Source organism: Rousettus aegyptiacus, unplaced genomic scaffold (assembly GCF_014176215.1).
Source record: "Rousettus aegyptiacus isolate mRouAeg1 unplaced genomic scaffold, mRouAeg1.p scaffold_m13_p_9, whole genome shotgun sequence".
Taxonomy (NCBI): domain Eukaryota; kingdom Metazoa; phylum Chordata; class Mammalia; order Chiroptera; family Pteropodidae; genus Rousettus; species Rousettus aegyptiacus.
Window position 1 is genome coordinate 91,025,640 of NW_023416312.1, and position 20,439 is coordinate 91,046,078.

General features: G+C 47.8%; 1 protein-coding gene and 1 long non-coding RNA gene across 2 annotated transcripts; both read right to left on the bottom strand.

Moving 5' to 3' along the window:
* Nucleotides 1-10,902: 10,902 nt before the first annotated feature.
* On the bottom strand, nucleotides 10,903-13,848 carry LOC107506268 (melanoma-associated antigen 10-like). Its single transcript, XM_016136944.2, has 4 exons — nucleotides 13,677-13,848; nucleotides 12,974-13,143; nucleotides 12,530-12,573; nucleotides 10,903-12,206 (listed from the first exon to the last, which is right to left on the bottom strand). Exons 1-4 carry the CDS (start codon nucleotides 13,846-13,848, stop codon nucleotides 11,363-11,365), a joined length of 1,230 nt encoding a protein of 409 aa, XP_015992430.2. The 3' UTR covers nucleotides 10,903-11,362.
* Nucleotides 13,849-14,063: 215 nt separating this feature from the next.
* On the bottom strand, nucleotides 14,064-18,021 carry LOC118607874. Its single transcript, XR_004952891.1, has 4 exons — nucleotides 17,747-18,021; nucleotides 17,010-17,155; nucleotides 14,617-14,688; nucleotides 14,064-14,233 (listed from the first exon to the last, which is right to left on the bottom strand). It is a non-coding gene; the product is annotated as an uncharacterized LOC118607874 (long non-coding RNA).
* Between the last annotated feature and the right edge of the window lie 2,418 nt (nucleotides 18,022-20,439).

Sequence of the window (20,439 nt, forward strand, 5' to 3'; positions counted from 1 at the left end):
TAGGAACTCTGAGTTATAGCAGCTGGGGAAGACTAACCCATACCCAAATAATATATTCTCCAAGACGGAGGTCCCCAACCCCTGGGCCGTGGCCCGTTAGGAATGGCCGCACGGTGGGATGGGAGTGGTGGGCGAAACTACATCGGTATTTGCAGCTGCTCCCCAGCGCTAGCATCACTGCCTCGGCTATACTTCAGATCAGCAGCCATTAGATTCTCATAGGAGCACCGGTCCCTGGTGCCACAAAGGTTGAGGACCGCTGCTCTAAGAGGAAAACTTTTTAACGAGTTTGATTTGCGAAGCTGCATTTTTGCCTGATTTACTATCGTCTCCTATTGAGCTGCATATTAGCTGAGAATGTCTTGGGGAAAAAAATCCCAGAGGAGAGGACGGTAGGGTCTGGGGACAAAATACTGTGAGAAATTTCTGCCATTCATTAAAGATCCGGTCAACATCAGGCACTGTGCCAGATGCCTGCCTGCCTTTACGTACATCCCGGCAGTCCTTTCTACAAGACAGGGCTTATCAAACTTCTTGAACAGGTGGTGAATCTAAGGCTCACAGCGCTCGGTAATCTCCCCAAGATTTTACTGTTACTAAGTGACAGGGGCTGGGACAGGAACCTTGGTCTGAATTCAACTAGGGCCTGCATTGTTCCAACGCCTGGCCTGAGCCGGGTCTTCTGTCTCTTACGCCATTTCTCTTCTCGGGACTCCATAATATCCCTCGGGGGACAAAAAGAAGGGCCATGTGACAAGGTACTAAAAGCGGGCCTAAAAAGGAAGGGCGAATGAGACTACAACATAATTTGGGACTGGTCTGAGCTTTATCTAGGGTCCTGCTGCTCTGAGCCCCAGGATACCTTCACAGTTGACTCTGCCCAGGTGCTGCCGTTTGCATCCAGTCCTAGCAGTTTTCTCGCTTTACCGGCCCCACTCCCCGATCTTCCCCAGTGTGGCCTTGTTTTCTACTGATCTCAGCCTGTCAGTGGCCTGTGTTGTGGCTGGACCAGCCCTTGTGGTGATTGTTATGATTGCAAGACACCCTTCAGCAATAACCATCAGGAAACTTTGAAAAGACACTGGCTTATTACTTACAAGACCTACAAGTTACGCAGCACACCTGGGGCCACACAGCAGGGCGAGGGAAGGGGAGAGGGAGAGCATGAGAAAGGTGGGGGGCGGGAGGGAGGGAGGGACGGAGCGTGCGCAAATACCTGGGGTTCTGCTTTTAATGGGGTCGAGGGTTGGGGGCCTAGGGTTTCACGGGCTCACTGTTGGAGAATGTAAAACATAAGAGCAGGAATTTAAAGCACAGGAAGAGAAAATAAAACCAAGTAGCCCAAATGGTCAGTTACTGAAATCAACCAAGATTTCTAAAATGAGGGAGCCTCCGTGAGGGTGGCGGCCTGGCTCTTTATCCAGTCCTCTGGCTGCCAGAGGTGTATTAGTATGTGGCGTTACATAGGCCAGTATTCATTGCCTCAGAATACCTACTCTCTAGTGTGCCAACTGCTCAGAACACGTGGGAGGTTGCCTGAGCCATGGACATCATCTAGATCTAATTCAAGGTGTGTACACACAGAAACCTGTATCTGCAGAGTCAGTGATGTGATGGGTCCCAGACTGCTTCCAGCCCTGGAACGCTGGCAAAGATGCCCTGTTCCACTGGAGTACTCTAGAGTGTTACTCAACCAAATTACCTAAGAAAGCAGCTGTGTTCTTCCTGATGTTACGTAGTGGCAGTCTTAAAGCCTGGGGAAGTGTCTGGCATGCTACTACTGGTCCACTTGTCCAGTTGACCTATTTACTTAGACCATCCTGCAACATTTTGCTGGTACTGATGATGTCAAGATTTCCCTGTTCTATTATGTAATTTTTCCAGTACCACCCACATAGATTCCCCACCATCTCTCCTTTGGGACCCTTCTCCCTACACTGAACTGTAGACTCATGGCACTGACTGCCAGCCTGCCTGGGTCTCTCAGGACTTGCTTTTGCATACAGTCTCTCGTGTAGACACTGATATTTGCTCTCTCTCCAGGACACTCTCAGTGCTCATAGCCTTATGGGCTCCTGCGTGGTTGGTCACCTTCCCTGGCTCCTAGTCACTCTTAGTCCTCAAATTAAAGGGGAAATGTCCTGCTGACATGTTAGAATTTAAATCATGTCCAGAGGGATCTTTTTACTCAGGACATCATTGCGTAAACCTAGCTTGATATGGGTGAGGGAGTAAGTTAATTTTCTGCTTAACCTAATGATAAAATGGGAGACACATAGTAAAATAACAATGATACAATATTTTTTCACTCATAATTTTTACCAAACTTGAAAATATTGATGACTTTTGTGAAAATGTGGGATATTCGCATACAGTAATTTGCAAGAAAATATATTGGAATAAAATTATGGCAATATTTATGAAACTTTATTCATACCCTTTGCAAGTTAACCCAACTTCCGTTATGTCTTTCTTATTAGAAAACACACATTTTACCAAGAACACATGTTCAAAGGTGTTTATTTCAGTTCTGTTAATCATAGCAGCCAATGGGAAACAACATATATGACCATCAACAGAAGCGTCTAATTATGGCACATACATAATTTAGAATTCTAGGGTGTAGATGCTGTCACGGAAAGATCTTTCACTTTTTAAGTGACAAAGGTAAGTGGTAGGTTAATATATACATCATTGCCAAGTATGTTAAAAGAAAAAACAATATATTTTTAATACATCTGTGAAAAATCCCAGAGTACGCTTTAAAATAATACGTGCCAGAATGTTAATTGTAATTACCTCTGAGGAGGAGGCTGAATTTTGGAGGAACTTGACAAAGGGGAGCATTGTGACTGATTTGTATTTTTAGAATTGTTTATAAGAACATATGGACTACCACCTTTGTAAGTAAAATATTTGAATAAGCCCCAAACCAGAATAGGTGTGTATTAATCAGTTAAAGTAACTACTAGCTGATGCAATGACAAAACCTGAAATACAAGTGGCTTAACACAACAAATGTTTTGTTGCTGTTCACATGAATTCTGACTTTCGTTGGCATAGATAGACTTTCTGCTCTTAGGCAATTCAAGCATCCAGGCTGCTTCTACTTTGTAGCTCCACTATGTCAACATGGAGTCTCCACATTTCCTGCTCACTGGCAGAGGGAGCATGGAAGCACACTGGCCCCTGCCTAACTACAAGTAGACCACCCAGAAATGAGAGAAAGACAAGATGTGAATGAGCACATATAAGCTATCATAGAGTAGGTGCTCAATAAAAAGCAACTATTATAATTTGTTATGACAACCCTTTTCATTTCTTGAAGTTAATGAGAAAATCAATTTTTCCCTAAAATTCACTTTTCAAAAGCCTACGATGTGACAGGGTTCTTTCAAATATGGGATCACATCTAGTTTTCAAAGGATCCCATACATCTTAGGGAGAGAACACCCTTCACTTAATCACACTTTTCTGCACTGCTCTTTGCAATAACCTATATAATCCCAGCAAACTAGGAATCTTCTCTTTACTTGTGATGCATGCTCAAAATATTAATTTATGATCCTCTGCTACCTCCACATGACTAACCATTCCTGAAGACCTGTATGGGTGCATTTTGGCACACTGCAAACCAAGATTTTACTGTGCAGCAGGTACACAGACAAGGGGTAATGCAAGGATGGCTATTTTAGTCAGCTTGGACTGCTATAACAAGAAAAAAACACCATAAACTGGGTGGTTTAAACAACGGAAGTGTATTTCTCACCGTTCTGGGGTATGAAAGGTCCAAGATCAGTAAACCGGCCGATTCGATGTCTGGTGAGGACCTTTCTTCCTGGTTTACAGACAACCATCTTCTCATTTTATTGTCACACGGCCAAGGATACTGATGTCATCATGGAGTTTCTACCATCATATTCTTAGCAAAACCTACCTCCCAAAGACCCCACCTCCTAACACTACCCCACTGGGAGTGATGGTTTCAACATATGGATTTGGGGGGAGAGGGACACAAATAAGCAAGTCGGTAACAGTGACTGTTTTTTGTTTTGTTTGTTTGTTTGTTTGTTTTGTTTTTGCTTGTTTTTTAGTGACTTAAACAAATAACCATTTTATTATCTCATAATTTTTTTTGGAAGGGGGTCAAAAATTTGGTCAGGGCATGGCTGAATCTTTTTATTTTGTTGGTTTGGAGGATGATGGCTCCAGTCACATGTCTGGTGCCTTCACATGGATAGCTGGACTATTGACTGGAGCACCTACATATAGCCCTTCATCGTGGTGGACACAGGGTATCAGACATGCTGACCCAGGGCTCCAAGAGCAGATGTTCCAGTGAACAAAGTGAAAGCTTCATAATCCTTTATGACCTCCTCTTATAGGTCGAGGGATGTGAGAAGACTCTACTCTTTGCAAATTACTGACAGCCATGTCACACTGACTCAAAAAGAGAGTTAATGTCCTCTATGCAGCCAGTTGTCAGGCTGCTGCAGGGAATAGGGCCTGCCCGCTGGAAAACCAAGCTTTCAGTATAGCTGTATGTCCGTTTCAGTCCTACATAATCTTTATTTTAGAATTTTAGGGTGGAAGCTTTATAAAGCATGTTGCTTGCTTTTCCATTTTCCTCTCCAAGGGACAAGAATTTGAGATGTGCCAAGCTTTCTTTAACTCAGATTCATCTTGGGATGTACCATAATAAAGCTGTGGGACCTTATTGGAGTGAGGGTTCACTAGCTCTGGCACGAAGAGACTCAATGTTTCTGAGATTTTCTGATGCATTTTTTTTTATTTTGAAAACCTTTTATTATGAAAACTTCAAGCATATAGGAAAGTAGACAGAAGAGTATAATAAACCCTTATATACTCATCACGTATCTTTAATAATTAACGTCTGCCATATCTGTATTGCCTAATTTAAAAGTAAATTACAGATATTGTGAAATTCTACTATGAAATACTTCAGAACGCATCTCTAAAACAAGACATTTTCTAACAAAACCAAATTATTAATACACCCTCGATATTAAAAATAATTCCTTTATATTGCCCGATATCAAATACATATTAAGATTTATCCAATTGCCCCCACTGGGGACTTGTTTGTTTGTTTGTTTGTTTAAACACACAGACATACTCACAATTGATTTGTTTAAACCAGGACTCAGTTGTCTATAGCAGACACTATCAGAGTCCCCACTCATATATCTCTTGCACCTTTCAGTCCACTGATTTATTGCTCCCAGGATCAGTTTCTCTATGTCTAAGGGCTTTTATTCCAGAACCACAGAAGAGAAATGGCATAGCGGAATTGAGGTGAAGAGAGTCATCCTTCTCAGAGTAGTGCATCATTTGTAGGGAACTTGAAACGACAATACTGACTACAAGTTGGTCTGCTTTTTAATTATCACAGCAATTCTAAACAATCTCAGAGATAAAATGTTACTCACATCAAAAAACTTTTGTCGGTGGTCAAAGTTCTAAACAAGCCTGTTGAATTTAAATTATGTATGCACATGTCCAAGCACGTGTATGTATACAGATATATACACACACATATGAAAAATATTTCTTTATAATATCTCTATTGTCTAGATGTGCCACACTTCATTAACCTATTCACTGTTGAAAGACGTTTGTGTTGTTTTCATTTTTCATGATTATGAATGGAGCTACTATAAACATTCATGAACAGGCTTTTGTGTGATAAGTTTTCATTTGTCCAGGGTAAACACTTGGGCATATGATTGTCATGTCATATGGCAAATGAATGTTAAACTTTATAAGATATTGCTAAACTGTTTTCCAGAGGGGCCATACCATTTTCAATTCTCACCAAAAATATATGAGAGTTGCCACATTAGTGCACTTGGTTTGTCTTGCCTTTTTTTTTAAGCCATTCTAGGAGTACTGCAGTGGTATCTTATCGTGGTTTTGATTTGTGTTCCCCTAACGGCTAATGACCTTAAGCACTTTTTCATGTATTTATTTTCCATATATCTTCTTTGCTGAATTGTATGATCAAACAAACAAACAAACAAAACAAAAAACAGTCACTGTTACCGACTTGCTTATTTGTGTCCCTCTCCCCCCAAATCCATATGTTGAAACCATCACTCCCAGTGGGGTAGTGTTAGGAGGTGGGGTCTTTGGGAGGTAGGTTTTGCTAAGAATATGATGGTAGAAACTCCATGATGACATCAGTATCCTTGGCCGTGTGACAATAAAATGAGAAGATGGTTGTCTGTAAACCAGGAAGAAAGGTCCTCACCAGACATCGAATCGGCCGGTTTACTGATCTTGGACCTTTCATACCCCAGAACGGTGAGAAATACACTTCCGTTGTTTAAACCACCCAGTTTATGGTGTTTTTTTCTTGTTATAGCAGTCCAAGCTGACTAAAATAGCCATCCTTGCATTACCCCTTGTCTGTGTACCTGCTGCACAGTAAAATCTTGGTTTGCAGTGTGCCAAAATGCACCCATACAGGTCTTCAGGAATGGTTAGTCATGTGGAGGTAGCAGAGGATCATAAATTAATATTTTGAGCATGCATCACAAGTAAAGAGAAGATTCCTAGTTTGCTGGGATTATATAGGTTATTGCAAAGAGCAGTGCAGAAAAGTGTGATTAAGCGAAGGGTGTTCTCTCCCTAAGATGTATGGGATCCTTTGAAAACTAGATGTGATCCCATATTTGAAAGAACCCTGTCACATCATAGGCTTTTGAAAAGTGAATTTTAGGGAAAAATTGATTTTCTCATTAACTTCAAGAAATGAAAAGGGTTGTCATAACAAATTATAATAGTTGCTTTTTATTGAGCACCTACTCTATGATAGCTTATATGTGCTCATTCACATCTTGTCTTTCTCTCATTTCTGGGTGGTCTACTTGTAGTTAGGCAGGGGCCAGTGTGCTTCCATGCTCCCTCTGCCAGTGAGCAGGAAATGTGGAGACTCCATGTTGACATAGTGGAGCTACAAAGTAGAAGCAGCCTGGATGCTTGAATTGCCTAAGAGCAGAAAGTCTATCTATGCCAACGAAAGTCAGAATTCATGTGAACAGCAACAAAACATTTGTTGTGTTAAGCCACTTGTATTTCAGGTTTTGTCATTGCATCAGCTAGTAGTTTACTTTAACTGATTAATACACACCTATTCTGGTTTGGGGCTTATTCAAATATTTTACTTACAAAGGTGGTAGTCCATATGTTCTTATAAACAATTCTAAAAATACAAATCAGTCACAATGCTCCCCTTTGTCAAGTTCCTCCAAAATTCAGCCTCCTCCTCAGAGGTAATTACAATTAACATTCTGGCACGTATTATTTTAAAGCGTACTCTGGGATTTTTCACAGATGTATTAAAAATATATTGTTTTTTCTTTAACATACTTGGCAATGATGTATATATTAACCTACCACTTACCTTTGTCACTTAAAAAGTGAAAGATCTTTCCGTGACAGCATCTACACCCTAGAATTCTAAATTATGTATGTGCCATAATTAGACGCTTCTGTTGATGGTCATATATGTTGTTTCCCATTGGCTGCTATGATTAACAGAACTGAAATAAACACCTTTGAACATGTGTTCTTGGTAAAATGTGTGTTTTCTAATAAGAAAGACATAACGGAAGTTGGGTTAACTTGCAAAGGGTATGAATAAAGTTTCATAAATATTGCCATAATTTTATTCCAATATATTTTCTTGCAAATTACTGTATGCGAATATCCCACATTTTCACAAAAGTCATCAATATTTTCAAGTTTGGTAAAAATTATGAGTGAAAAAATATTGTATCATTGTTATTTTACTATGTGTCTCCCATTTATCATTAGGTTAAGCAGAAAATTAACTTACTCCCTCACCCATATCAAGCTAGGTTTACGCAATGATGTCCTGAGTAAAAAGATCCCTCTGGACATGATTTAAATTCTAACATGTCAGCAGGACATTTCCCCTTTAATTTGAGGACTAAGAGTGACTAGGAGCCAGGGAAGGTGACCAACCACGCAGGAGCCCATAAGGCTATGAGCACTGAGAGTGTCCTGGAGAGAGCAAATATCAGTGTCTACACGAGAGACTGTATGCAAAAGCAAGTCCTGAGAGACCCAGGCAGGCTGGCAGTCAGTGCCATGAGTCTACAGTTCAGTGTAGGGAGAAGGGTCCCAAAGGAGAGATGGTGGGGAATCTATGTGGGTGGTACTGGAAAAATTACATAAATAGAACAGGGAAATCTTGACATCATCAGTACCAGCAAAATGTTGCAGGATGGTCTAAGTAAATAGGTCAACTGGACAAGTGGACCAGTAGTAGCATGCCAGACACTTCCCCAGGCTTTAAGACTGCCACTACGTAACATCAGGAAGAACACAGCTGCTTTCTTAGGTAATTTGGTTGAGTAACACTCTAGAGTACTCCAGTGGAACAGGGCATCTTTGCCAGCGTTCCAGGGCTGGAAGCAGTCTGGGACCCATCACATCACTGACTCTGCAGATACAGGTTTCTGTGTGTACACACCTTGAATTAGATCTAGATGATGTCCATGGCTCAGGCAACCTCCCACGTGTTCTGAGCAGTTGGCACACTAGAGAGTAGGTATTCTGAGGCAATGAATACTGGCCTATGTAACGCCACATACTAATACACCTCTGGCAGCCAGAGGACTGGATAAAGAGCCAGGCCGCCACCCTCACGGAGGCTCCCTCATTTTAGAAATCTTGGTTGATTTCAGTAACTGACCATTTGGGCTACTTGGTTTTATTTTCTCTTCCTGTGCTTTAAATTCCTGCTCTTATGTTTTACATTCTCCAACAGTGAGCCCGTGAAACCCTAGGCCCCCAACCCTCGACCCCATTAAAAGCAGAACCCCAGGTATTTGCGCACGCTCCGTCCCTCCCTCCCTCCCGCCCCCACCTTTCTCATGCTCTCCCTCTCCCCTTCCCTCGCCCTGCTGTGTGGCCCCAGGTGTGCTGCGTAACTTGTAGGTCTTGTAAGTAATAAGCCAGTGTCTTTTCAAAGTTTCCTGATGGTTATTGCTGAAGGGTGTCTTGCAATCATAACAATCACCACAAGGGCTGGTCCAGCCACAACACAGGCCACTGACAGGCTGAGATCAGTAGAAAACAAGGCCACACTGGGGAAGATCGGGGAGTGGGGCCGGTAAAGCGAGAAACTGCTAGGACTGGATGCAAACGGCAGCACCTGGGCAGAGTCAACTGTGAAGGTATCCTGGGGCTCAGAGCAGCAGGACCCTAGATAAAGCTCAGACCAGTCCCAAATTATGTTGTAGTCTCATTCGCCCTTCCTTTTTAGGCCCGCTTTTAGTACCTTGTCACATGGCCCTTCTTTTTGTCCCCCGAGGGATATTATGGAGTCCCGAGAAGAGAAATGGCGTAAGAGACAGAAGACCCGGCTCAGGCCAGGCGTTGGAACAATGCAGGCCCTAGTTGAATTCAGACCAAGGTTCCTGTCCCAGCCCCTGTCACTTAGTAACAGTAAAATCTTGGGGGAGATTACCGAGCGCTGTGAGCCTTAGATTCACCACCTGTTCAAGAAGTTTGATAAGCCCTGTCTTGTAGAAAGGACTGCCGGGATGTACGTAAAGGCAGGCAGGCATCTGGCACAGTGCCTGATGTTGACCGGATCTTTAATGAATGGCAGAAATTTCTCACAGTATTTTGTCCCCAGACCCTACCGTCCTCTCCTCTGGGATTTTTTTCCCCAAGACATTCTCAGCTAATATGCAGCTCAATAGGAGACGATAGTAAATCAGGCAAAAATGCAGCTTCGCAAATCAAACTCGTTAAAAAGTTTTCCTCTTAGAGCAGCGGTCCTCAACCTTTGTGGCACCAGGGACCGGTGCTCCTATGAGAATCTAATCGGCTGCTGATCTGAAGTATAGCCGAGGCAGTGATGCTAGCGCTGGGGAGCAGCTGCAAATACCGATGTAGTTTCGCCCACCACTCCCATCCCACCGTGCGGCCATTCCTAACGGGCCACGGCCCAGGGGTTGGGACCTCCGTCTTGGAGAATATATTATTTGGGTATGGGTTAGTCTTCCCCAGCTGCTATAACTCAGAGTTCCTAGAATTTAAGTCAAAGACCAACTCCCTTCCTTCCCTCCCCAGCTATGCAGCCATCCAAAACACTATTTTCATTCATTCCACTGCCACCCATCTAGACCTCGCTTAGAGGTGGCCTAATTACACTCAAGACAAGCGACCATTACTGTCAGTTTCCCGGAGGAGCCTCTGGCCCTCTCAGGCCAGGGAAAAGGGTGCCAGTCTGTCTAGTGGATGCTGGGTACCACCTCAAGGGAGTGTCACCTTATCCTCAAGAAATCATCGCAGATGATGTGTCCAGAACACCCAGTTCTCATACTGCGTTAACTGCACTGGGACAAGAGTCCAGGACGCCCTCCATACCTGCCCCAGGTGGAGATTTCTCTCTGGTTTCCCCATGGTCCAAAAGTACCTACGAAGCAGTTTTCCATTCCAGGCTTTTCTCTCACTTCTAAAACACACCCGTCTGAGAATCCGACCACCCACAGCTTAACTTTAATTAACTCCCACGGAAGGAGCTGCAGTCTCCCAAAACCCCAGACTGCCTTGGCTCAGCAGGGCAGTTTTACTTGTTTGCTCACATCTGGAGTCTCGCTCCTCACTCCTCGTTTTCACTTGTTCTTCAGGCATTGGAGGACATCTCACCATCTTCCTGACGTGATTGCTACTCCTAGCCTCTATCATCCTTTGGCCGGTGGCGTGTCTTGCTTATCCTAGTACGTCCACTACTAACACGGTGCTTTCCAAAGAGAACATATACAATTAATATTTGCCAAATAAGTGAGTCGGTGAGCATTTATGAAATTCATTTATTAACATTTACGAAGATCACTCATACTTTCTTGAATAAGCCAAGCAAATCCAGGTATGTATATCTTTTAACGTTACAGAGTCAACTAAAATGCTTAATGGAATCAAAAAATTAACCACCCCGTTACATTTTTTTCTTTCTGTGGAACTCTTTCACATTTCCAAGGAAATTCCTATTCCAGTGTCATGTTCTCTTGTTCCAGATCACAAAGGAAGATGGACTGTTCCCCAATTTGCTTTGCAAAATATCAAAACTCATTCTTAAACCTGGTAAACAGCAATGCATGTTTGGCCAACGGCATTTACCCACTCGGATTCTAAAGCTAATGAAACAGCAGCGTTTGAAAAATACCAAAAGGAGAAAAAAGAAAAGAAAAAAGATAAACCTCCAAGTCTCCCAGACAGAACAGGAACAGAAAGTTGTTGTACACTGTGTTCTCCCCTGACCCTGACCCTCAAACTCAGAGTGACGATGCGGGCCCATCCTTCAGTTGGGGAAAGGAGAGGCCGCAGAACGACGCTGCACAACGAACATGGGAGCGGCGCGATCTGTGGGGCAAACTCTGCCCTGGGCTCGCTCTCTCTCATCTCTTAAAGCTTCCACATACCAGCAGGAGAGGGAAATGGGGTCAGTCCCCTTGATCTTGGCCAAAAAATCCAGAACTTTCAACTTGCTAGTTTCAGCATGGGCCCTGGGACCCCACAGGAATTGGTAGCACGGTGGGTCGCTACCAGGCACTTGCCGGTACTCTAGGTAATTCTCCCGCACCCAATCTCTGGTGAGGAGCTTCCTGGGCTCCCCGTAAATGAAGTGCTCCCTCCCAGCATATATTCCCATCGTATTCAGGAAATCCCACATGTCTTTCTCAGGGGCGCAGTTGCCCACCATAAAGATCACACCCAGGATGATCATCAGGAGGCCATTTTTAGGCATGCTCTGGTCATCACCAAGCATATCATCATAGGTGAGATCCAGTGAGTTGATAAGGACATAGGAGTGAGTGGTGGGGTCCACTTCCTTCACGTCAATGCCGGAGATCACCTCCAGGCACCTACAAGCTCTCTTAAAGATCACAGGGTATTCACTCTTACACTCTTTGATAACAAGCTTCAGCATCTCTGCCTCTGCAATTTGCTTCCTCAGTCGATACTTGAGGATCATGAAACGCACCAAATCAGTCACCTTCTCATCTAGCAAATCCCTTTCCGGGGATTCAGTGTCTACCGAGATCTGCAGAGAGCTTGTATCCTCATCTTGGCTGCTGGAGTCTCCATCTGAAGTGCTCCATGACGTGGAGGAGGAGGGAGAGGAGGAGCCAGAACTCTGAGGACTATGGGGAGGACGTAATAACTTAGCAGCAGGCTGCTGCTGCTCCTCCCCCACCTCCTCTTCTTCCTCCTCCACCTCCTCTACCTCCTTTTCTTCCTCCTCCTCCTCCTCCTCTTCCTCCACCTCCTCCTCTTCCTCCTCCTGTTCCTCCTCCCCCTCCTCCTCTTCCTCCTCCCCCTCCCCCTCCTCTTCCTCCTCCACCTCCTCCTCATCCTCCTCCCCCTCCCCCTCCTCTTCCTCCTCCACCTCCTCCTCATCCTCCTCCCCCTCCTCCTCCTCCCCCTCCTCCTCTTCCTCCTCCACCTCCTCCTCATCCTCCTCCACCTCCTCCTCTTCCTCCTCGTGCTCTTCCTCCTCCTCTTCAATGTCTGGGATCACAGGAGCGGAAGGAGGGGAAGACGAGGTGGAGGGATAGGAGAAGGTGAAAGAGCAAGAGGAAACGGAAGCAGTCTCCTCCTCCTCCTTCTCCTCCAACTCCTTCTTCTTCTCCTCCTCCTCATCTACGGGCGCCCCTGCTACCATCAGGCCCTGCATCTGACTTTGGGTCTGAAAGTTTGGCTCAAATGTGAGGCGTGGACGCTTTGCAAAGTGAGGCATGATGACTCTTGTTGGTGGCAGCAGGTAGAAGTGTGAGCAGGAGATGGGATCCCACGGGCCTGAGGGAGAGAGGGAGAGCGTCAGTGGCCTCAGCAGAGAAATGTAGCCTTGGCAGCTCTGACAGAGGCCGACTTACAGGTCTCCGCTTTAGGAGTCGCTCTAGGGCCTCACAGGACTCCTGTCTTCCCGGAGGTCGTTTTCTCTCCTAGGAACCTGCATAAGGATGTGAGAAAGCTCCTCAGGGTGCAGCCGGCTAGCGCAGCCCAAGGCGTCCGGGTCTGACAGTGAGCAGGTGGGGTCGAGGGCTGTGGGGTCCCTTCTGTTCTGGCATGGGTAGGTTCCTTGGTGGGCAGTCAGGGTGTGAACCTCACATTGACTGGCTCCTAGCTCTGCCTGGGCCTCCTCTGCTCTGCTGACCTGAGGACACGGACCTCACGCCAAGGCCCTTTCCTCACTGCTCCTGGGGCCCCTGACATGCTCAGTGAGGTCTCAACTGTTCTAGAGTGGATGATCCCTTCCATGCTCACTAAGGCACTCACCTATCCCCTAACGAGGCCCCCCGCCGCCTCCCTCCCACCCCCTCCCGCATGACACCAAGGACTGGCTGAAATCTGGGCAGATTCCTCTCTCCTACCTGACGGTTACCCTCATCCCTCACACTGATGCCTGGTAGGCCCTGTGACCCCTTCCCCTGCTGTCCTGAGTCTGGCCCCTTTAGAACAGGCCTTGACCTCCCTGAGACCGCCAAGAAGGAAGTGAGGGTGCACCACATCCAGCCACTGTGCCTCAGGGCCCTCCCAACGCCGACGGCAGGGACAGGGTAGGGCTGGGTATGCCCTCAGTGCTAGGGTGAGGCTGAGCCTTCAGTCCTCACTCAGGGTCCCGATCTGAGACTCCGGCAGAGTCTGGGGCTCCCCCTCAGACTGACACCTCCCCAGAATGAGGCCGTCGGCTCCCTGAGAACCCGCGGACAAAACTGACGAGGCACCACGTCTTGCCACCCCTGCTAGGGTCTTCCAGTGCTGACAGCAAGGGCTGGACCCCATCTGTCCGATGGTGGGGTTAGCCTCAAGCCTCCCTCATGATATTCAACTTTCCTGTGGGCGGGGCCTGGGCCACCCCCTGCTGACTGGACACAGCCCCCTCAGAACATAACTTCACCCGGCCGAGACACCTCCCCTACCCTTGGAGAAAATCAGGGCATACCATATCCTGCCAACCCTGCCTGTATCCTCCCGGGGGTGAGAACAGAAGACAGCCAGGCTCTGTGTGGTCTCTTCTTTCTGGGGTGGGAAGTACCTTTGGGCCTCACCAAGGGTCCTTTCTTTGACTCCTGGTAGAATTCGGGACTCCTCTCTCTTCAGACCTGAAGCGAGGCTCCCGCAGCTCACCTGCCTTCGCACTCGGACCAAGGCTCTCACCTCCCTGACACTGTCGAGACAAAATTAAAGAGACGTCACATCTGGCCACCCCTGCCCAGGGTCTCCCAGGGCTGATAGCAGTGGCCAGACCCCGTCTGTCCTGAGATGGGGGTTCCCTCTGTCCTCCCTCAAGGTGTCCCTCTTTGCTCCTTGCAGGGCCTGGGCTCGCCTCCTCTGCTGACCTGAAATAAGCCCCTCAGAACAAGGCCTCATCTCCCAGAAACACCTCCACCCACCCCACGAAGGAAGTGATGGCACAGCGCATCTGGGCATCCTGCTGAGACCCTCCCAGCGCAGGGAGGACAGTGGGGACAGGGTGGAGTTTCTATGAGGCTCCTTCTGTCTGGGTTGGGGGGTGCTACCCTTAGTACTCCTTCGAGGTCCTTATCTTACCTTGACTCCTCACGGATCCTGGGACTCTTCCCCCTGCTGATGTCACCAGCTCAGACCAAGGCCTTCACCTCCCTGGGACACTCCAGACAAAAGTGAAAAGTCAGCCAATCCAGACACCCCTGTCTGGCGTCCATACTGGCATGGGGAATGCACTCAATCCTCCCTCCAGGTACTTATTCATCTGTACTCCTGGCAAGGCCTAGCCTACCCTCTGCTGACCTGAAGCTCCCCCTCCAACCGAGACCTCACCTCCCTAAAGCACTCCATCACCTTGACTCCCGGTAGAGATCCTGGAAAAAGTGAGAGTTCCTCCCATCTGGCCAACGCTGCTCAGATCCTCCCAGGACTGAGATTCTGTGGAGTCCTTCTTTTTTTTTTTTCTTTTGGCGGGGGGCGGGGGGTGCCTTCAAGCCTCACCAAGGGCCCTTACCTTGATGCCCCGACAGGACCTGGGACTCCTCCCTCTTCTGAACTGATGTGTACCCCTCAGACTTTCCGTCTTTAGACCAAGGCCCTTACCTCTCTGAGACCCTCCTCCAGAGAAAAGTAAAGAAACGCCACATCTGACCAACATTGCCGTGGGCTCTTGGGATTGACCAGAGAGGCTGGGCAGGGTCGGGACACACTCACTGGGACTGAGGCATTTTCAGGGCAGGCCCGGGCCACATCTACCCAGGTTGGGAGGGCCTCTCGTTCCACCCTCACAGTCCCCTGCTTGATGGCTGGCAGGGTCTGAGGTCGCAACCCTCAAAAAGAGCCTCAGCTCCCTCAGACTCCCAAAGTGGAAGTCAGAAAATGCTCCATCTGACAACTCTGCTGTGTGGCCTCCCAGGCCTGACAGCAGGGGCAAGTTTCTGTGAGGCCCCATGGGGTGAGCGATTATCTACATGCTCCCTCAGAGACCTCAGCTTGACACCTGGCAGGGTGTGCTATGCCTCCCACTGCTGATCTTGAGCCATACCCACGAGACCAAGTTCTTCATCTCCTTGAGACCACCCCCAAAATAATGTGGGAGTCCACATCCAGTAACCGTGCCCCTGGTACTCCCGTGTTGACGGCAAGGGCGGAGAACCCCTGGGTCTCATCTGTTCTGCAGCAGGGTGTGATCTCAGTCCTTAAACTGACCCCCCTGCCCCCAGCAGGGCGTGAGACTCCTCCCTCTGCTACGCTGCCCTTGCTCCTTCAGCCCTAGGTTCTCTCTCCCTTGAGAACCTCCAGATACAAGTAAAGGGAGGCCATCTCCTGCCACTCCTGCCCAGGGGCTCTTAGGGCTGACAGCAGGAGCTGAATCCCATCTGTTCTGCAGTGGGAGGTATCTTCTGTCTTTCTTCCATGTATTCATGGTGCCTCCTGGGATGAAGCCTCACTTCCATGGGGCAAGTCCCACCCCTTCCTAGAGGAAGTGAGGGAGCACTACTTGCGACCCCCATGCCTGAGTCCTCCCACGGTTGACTGGGGGCCGGGTGGGGTTTATGCGGGGTCCCACTGTCTATAGCAGAAGGTCCCATCATCTATCCTCAAAGTATTCATTTTTATTCCTGACAGGGTGTGCATGCCATCCCTTCTGCTGCCCCGAGGATGGTCCCATCTCCGTCAGATGCCTGAAAAATAAGTCAGAGGGATAAAGGTGGGACCCTGTGCTCCACAGGCCTGCCCCGTGTGTTTTCGGGGCTGATGCGAGGGATTAGACCGCTGTGGGCTTCCTTGGATCTGGAGGGGGAGGTCCTCTTACTCCGCCCTCGGGGTGCTCACCTTGAAGCCTCGCAGGGCTTAGGACTCCTCCCTCTACCGACCAGAGTCCGCACCCCTCGGAAAAAGCCGCATGTTCCCCAGACTCCCAAAATGGAAGTCCGGAGTCCAGCGTGTGGTTTCCCAAGCCTGACAACGGGGGGGAGGGGGGGGAGGTGGCTGGGCCTGGACCAGCAGGGAGGGCGGGGTAAGGGAACCCTCTCTACGGCAAGGGGTCCCCTCAGTGCTTTCTCAGAGATGCCTAGCAGAGCCAGGGCCACTCCCCTCTTCTGACACGCATCCAGCCCCAATTGACACAGCCTCAGGTGCCTCCTACTGCCCGAGTGGAAGGCGGGACACACCACATTCGGGAACCCTGCCTGTGCCAGCTAACTGCAAGTGTGTGCCAGGTCTTGCCACCCCAGCCCCATCCCCTCCCCCTCGGGTGGGAGGTCCCCTCCATTAGGCAGGACTAGGGAAAGCCTGGGACTTGGACCACTCAGAGAAAGCCTCAGGACTCTCAGACTTCCTAGACCGAAGTCTCGAAACGCCACATGCCACCTCCCGTGCTTGGAGCTCCTCAGACCTGAGGGCACAGGCAGGACCTAGTTTGGCCTCCACTCTCCGCGACGGGAGACCTCCCCATTCCTCCTCAGGGTCCTCACCTGGACGCCTGGCAGAGCCTAGAATTTCTTGCTTTTGCAAACTATCTCCACCGATCTCAGCGCAAGCCGCACGTCCCTCAGCCTCCGCAGACGCGACGAAAGGTTGAACACCGCCGGCCCGCCAACTCGGGGCCTCCTGGGGCCGACTGCAGGGGTAGGGTGAGGGTGGAGTCCTTTACTCGCCAGCGAGCAGTGCCCCCACGCCCCGCCCCCGGTCCTGGCGGTGATGATTGGCCAGGCCTCAGCCTCCTCCCTCGCTGAGCTGAAGCCCTGCCCATCAGGCTCAGGGCCAGCGAAGTCAGGAAACGGAACATCCGGGGACCCTGCCTGACCTTCCCCGGATTCAGAGTAAGGGCACGGGGGGGGGGGGGGGGGGACGTCGGGGTGGGGGGGGCGTGGGGGGGGGTCGGCAGGTCTCCTTAATCTGTGGTGAGGGCGCCACTCACTCCTCCCTTAGGGTTCTCCCTCACGGTGCTGACCTCTGTCGGACTCCTTCAGACGAGCCTCACATCCCTGGGAACTCCTGAGACGGAAGTCCCAAAACGCTACATCCTACTCCCTGTGCTTGGAGCTCCCTGAGGGTCCTCACTTTGACGACTGGCAGAGGCCCGTCCCTCCCTTCTTCTCCCAAACACAGCCAGGGACCATGTTCTGGGGCCTCTCGGGGCTACCCACAGAAACGGGGCAGGGCTGGACCCCATTTCGTCAGGCCTGCAAATCCTCCCGCCGGTCCTTACCTTGACGCCTGGCAGGGTCCGGACTCCTCCTCTGCCGACCTATGTCTGCTACTCTCAGACCGAGGCCTCCACCTCCCCGAGACCGCTAAGCCGGAAACAAGGGGGCGCTGCTCAGCCTGAGACTGTTGCCTGGAGACTGCTGGGAGTGACGTCAACAGGGAAGCGGAGTTCTGTGGCGTACTCTCCGTCCTGGAATGAGTGGACCGCTCAGTCCTCTCCTTGCGGGGCTCCTCATCTTGTATCCTGGCTTCGCAGTTAAATACTAAGTGGGCAATTATCCCTCCCTGCCGGCTCTGACCGTTTATCAAGTGCAGCTCTTAGGAAGAATCCTTTTGGGGTCCAGGCTAAGATGCTGGGTGGGGAGTAGCAGCACCCATGCCGGAGAAGAAGCCCCACTTCCCATAGGGTCGCCAGCCAGACTTGGCCTTTGGAAAGTCTTTATTCTAAAACAAATGTATTTTCTACGTGGAAGAGGCTAAACAGCTTGATTTGGGGACATCATACCTTTTTTGAGCTTATCTAACTGTGCAGTGATGTTCTTTTCTATAACCCCCATCCATAGTGCGAAATAGATTGTACATTATACGTCTCTACCAGGTGTATATGCAAAGTGTGTGTGTGTGTGTTTCAGAAAGAATATCTACTCTTACTATGGGTGATTCATTGTGATACTATTCCCTTTGGAGTTCATTCTTTAATTCTGCCGCTATATATAGATAGATAGATAGATAGATAGATAGATAGATAGATAGATAGATGATAGATAGATAGATAGATAGATAGATAGATATTTTTTTTCCAGGAAGACCAGCCCTTTCTCTCTAGACTATTTTTAGGTGGTTGTTAGCAGAGTGGAGTCATAGTCAAGCAGTCTTTCCCGCTGTCCTTGACATTACCCCAGGCCTACTGGCATCTGTGATGTTAGGTGCAGCCTCAGATTTCTGCAGTGGAGCAGAAGCAAAAATTTGAAAACTTTGCTCCTCCTTTTCTTGTCCGCTGCCTCCCATTACTAGTCACAAACTATCCGCGGTATCTCTTAGCCCCAGAACTCCTTCACCCCAAAGGTGGGTAGGAATTCAACACAGCCCTCAGTCTCCCCGAGAGAGACTCTCCTTGCTGACCTATGTTTTGTTGTTGAGATTTCATTGTTGATGTGTGTGTGTGTTTTTTAAATTTTTTCTTCTATGGTTTTCCAGACTGATTGTGGGAGCAGAAGACAGCAGCCCAAGCTCGATTGTCCTCTCAGCAGCTACAGGTAAGGCACTGAGTGTGTAAATAAGAATGGACATCTTTACAGTGATGTGTGTTCCATCGGTGAATATGATACGGTACTGTTTGTTTGGGATTTATTTTACTTATATCTCTCGGGAAGCTTTTCCAGTTGCCTCTATAAAGACCCCGTTGATTTTTGTGGTGGTCCTTTTCAGGTAATTCTTGGATTTTGTTGCTGCCGTGAATGGGATATTTCCTTACGCATGTTCCCATTAGTTATTGGTTTTAGGTGGCAAGGCTCTTGCCTTTGCTCTACTGAGCTTATGCTATTGTTCTGAAGTTTCTTATTCTTTGAATATTTCTCATGCTTATGCCTTAGATGTTTCTACATAGCCGATCATATTAATATCAAATAGTATCTTGGTTTTTTTTCAATATTCGTGCCTCTTATCTATGTTGATAGCCACAGCTCTGGCTTTGTGTTCCAGTGTAGTTTTGAATGGTGGACGCGATACCACGTATCTCTGTCTTTTCCCTGACTTTCATGGAAAGTTTTATTTGCTATAGATTTTAGGAAATGGAAGTTCCCCCTTAATCTTCGTTTGCTACGACATGTCCCATGAATTTGTACTGAATTTCTTTCTCCCGTTTTGTTTTCTGTATCCATCGATGTAATCTCAAGTTTTTTCCTCCTGTATTGGTCTGAATTGCGTACCCCAGAATTTGTGTTTTGGAGTCCTAACCCCCGGCATATCAGCATTTGACTGAATTTGGAGATAAGGCTTTTAAAGAGGTAATTAAGGTCAAACGAGGTCATAAGAATGGGCCCTAATCCAATATGACTTGTGTCCTTTTAATCAGAGATTAGGCCACAGACAAAAGAAAGATATGTGAAGACTGAGGGAGAAAGATATGCGAAGACTTAGCCATCTGCAAGCTAAGGAAACAGGCTTCAGAAGAAACGTGCCAATGCATTGATTTTGGACTTCTAGCCTTGAGAATTATAAAGAACTAAATTTCTGCTGTTTAGGCCCCCCACTGTGTCGTAATTTGTTATGATGGCTCTTGCAAACTAATATACTCCTTTAACACAGGGCATTACAATTTAAAGTATTTTCTAATAGTAATTATGTGAGAACTGAGGGAGAGGAGAGCTATTTTCAAGCCAAGGTAATATGCTTTAGAAGATACCAGCACTGTCAACCTGTACTTCAAAATTTATTTTGAAATATAAACCTCAGGAATTCAGAATGTGACTTAATTTGATCAAGGTGGGGCAGAGGCCTATTTCTTCATCATATTCTCCTTTTGATCCTCACAATGACATTGCGAAAGACTAGACTCCTCACTCTCCTGACCTATGTTTGTCCCCCCTAAATTTAAAACTTCCAACTTCCTGAGAACTCTAGGTGGAAACAAACGGGTGCTGCTCAACCCAATACCCCTCCCTGGAGTTTCCAGCACTGACATAAGCAGTGAAG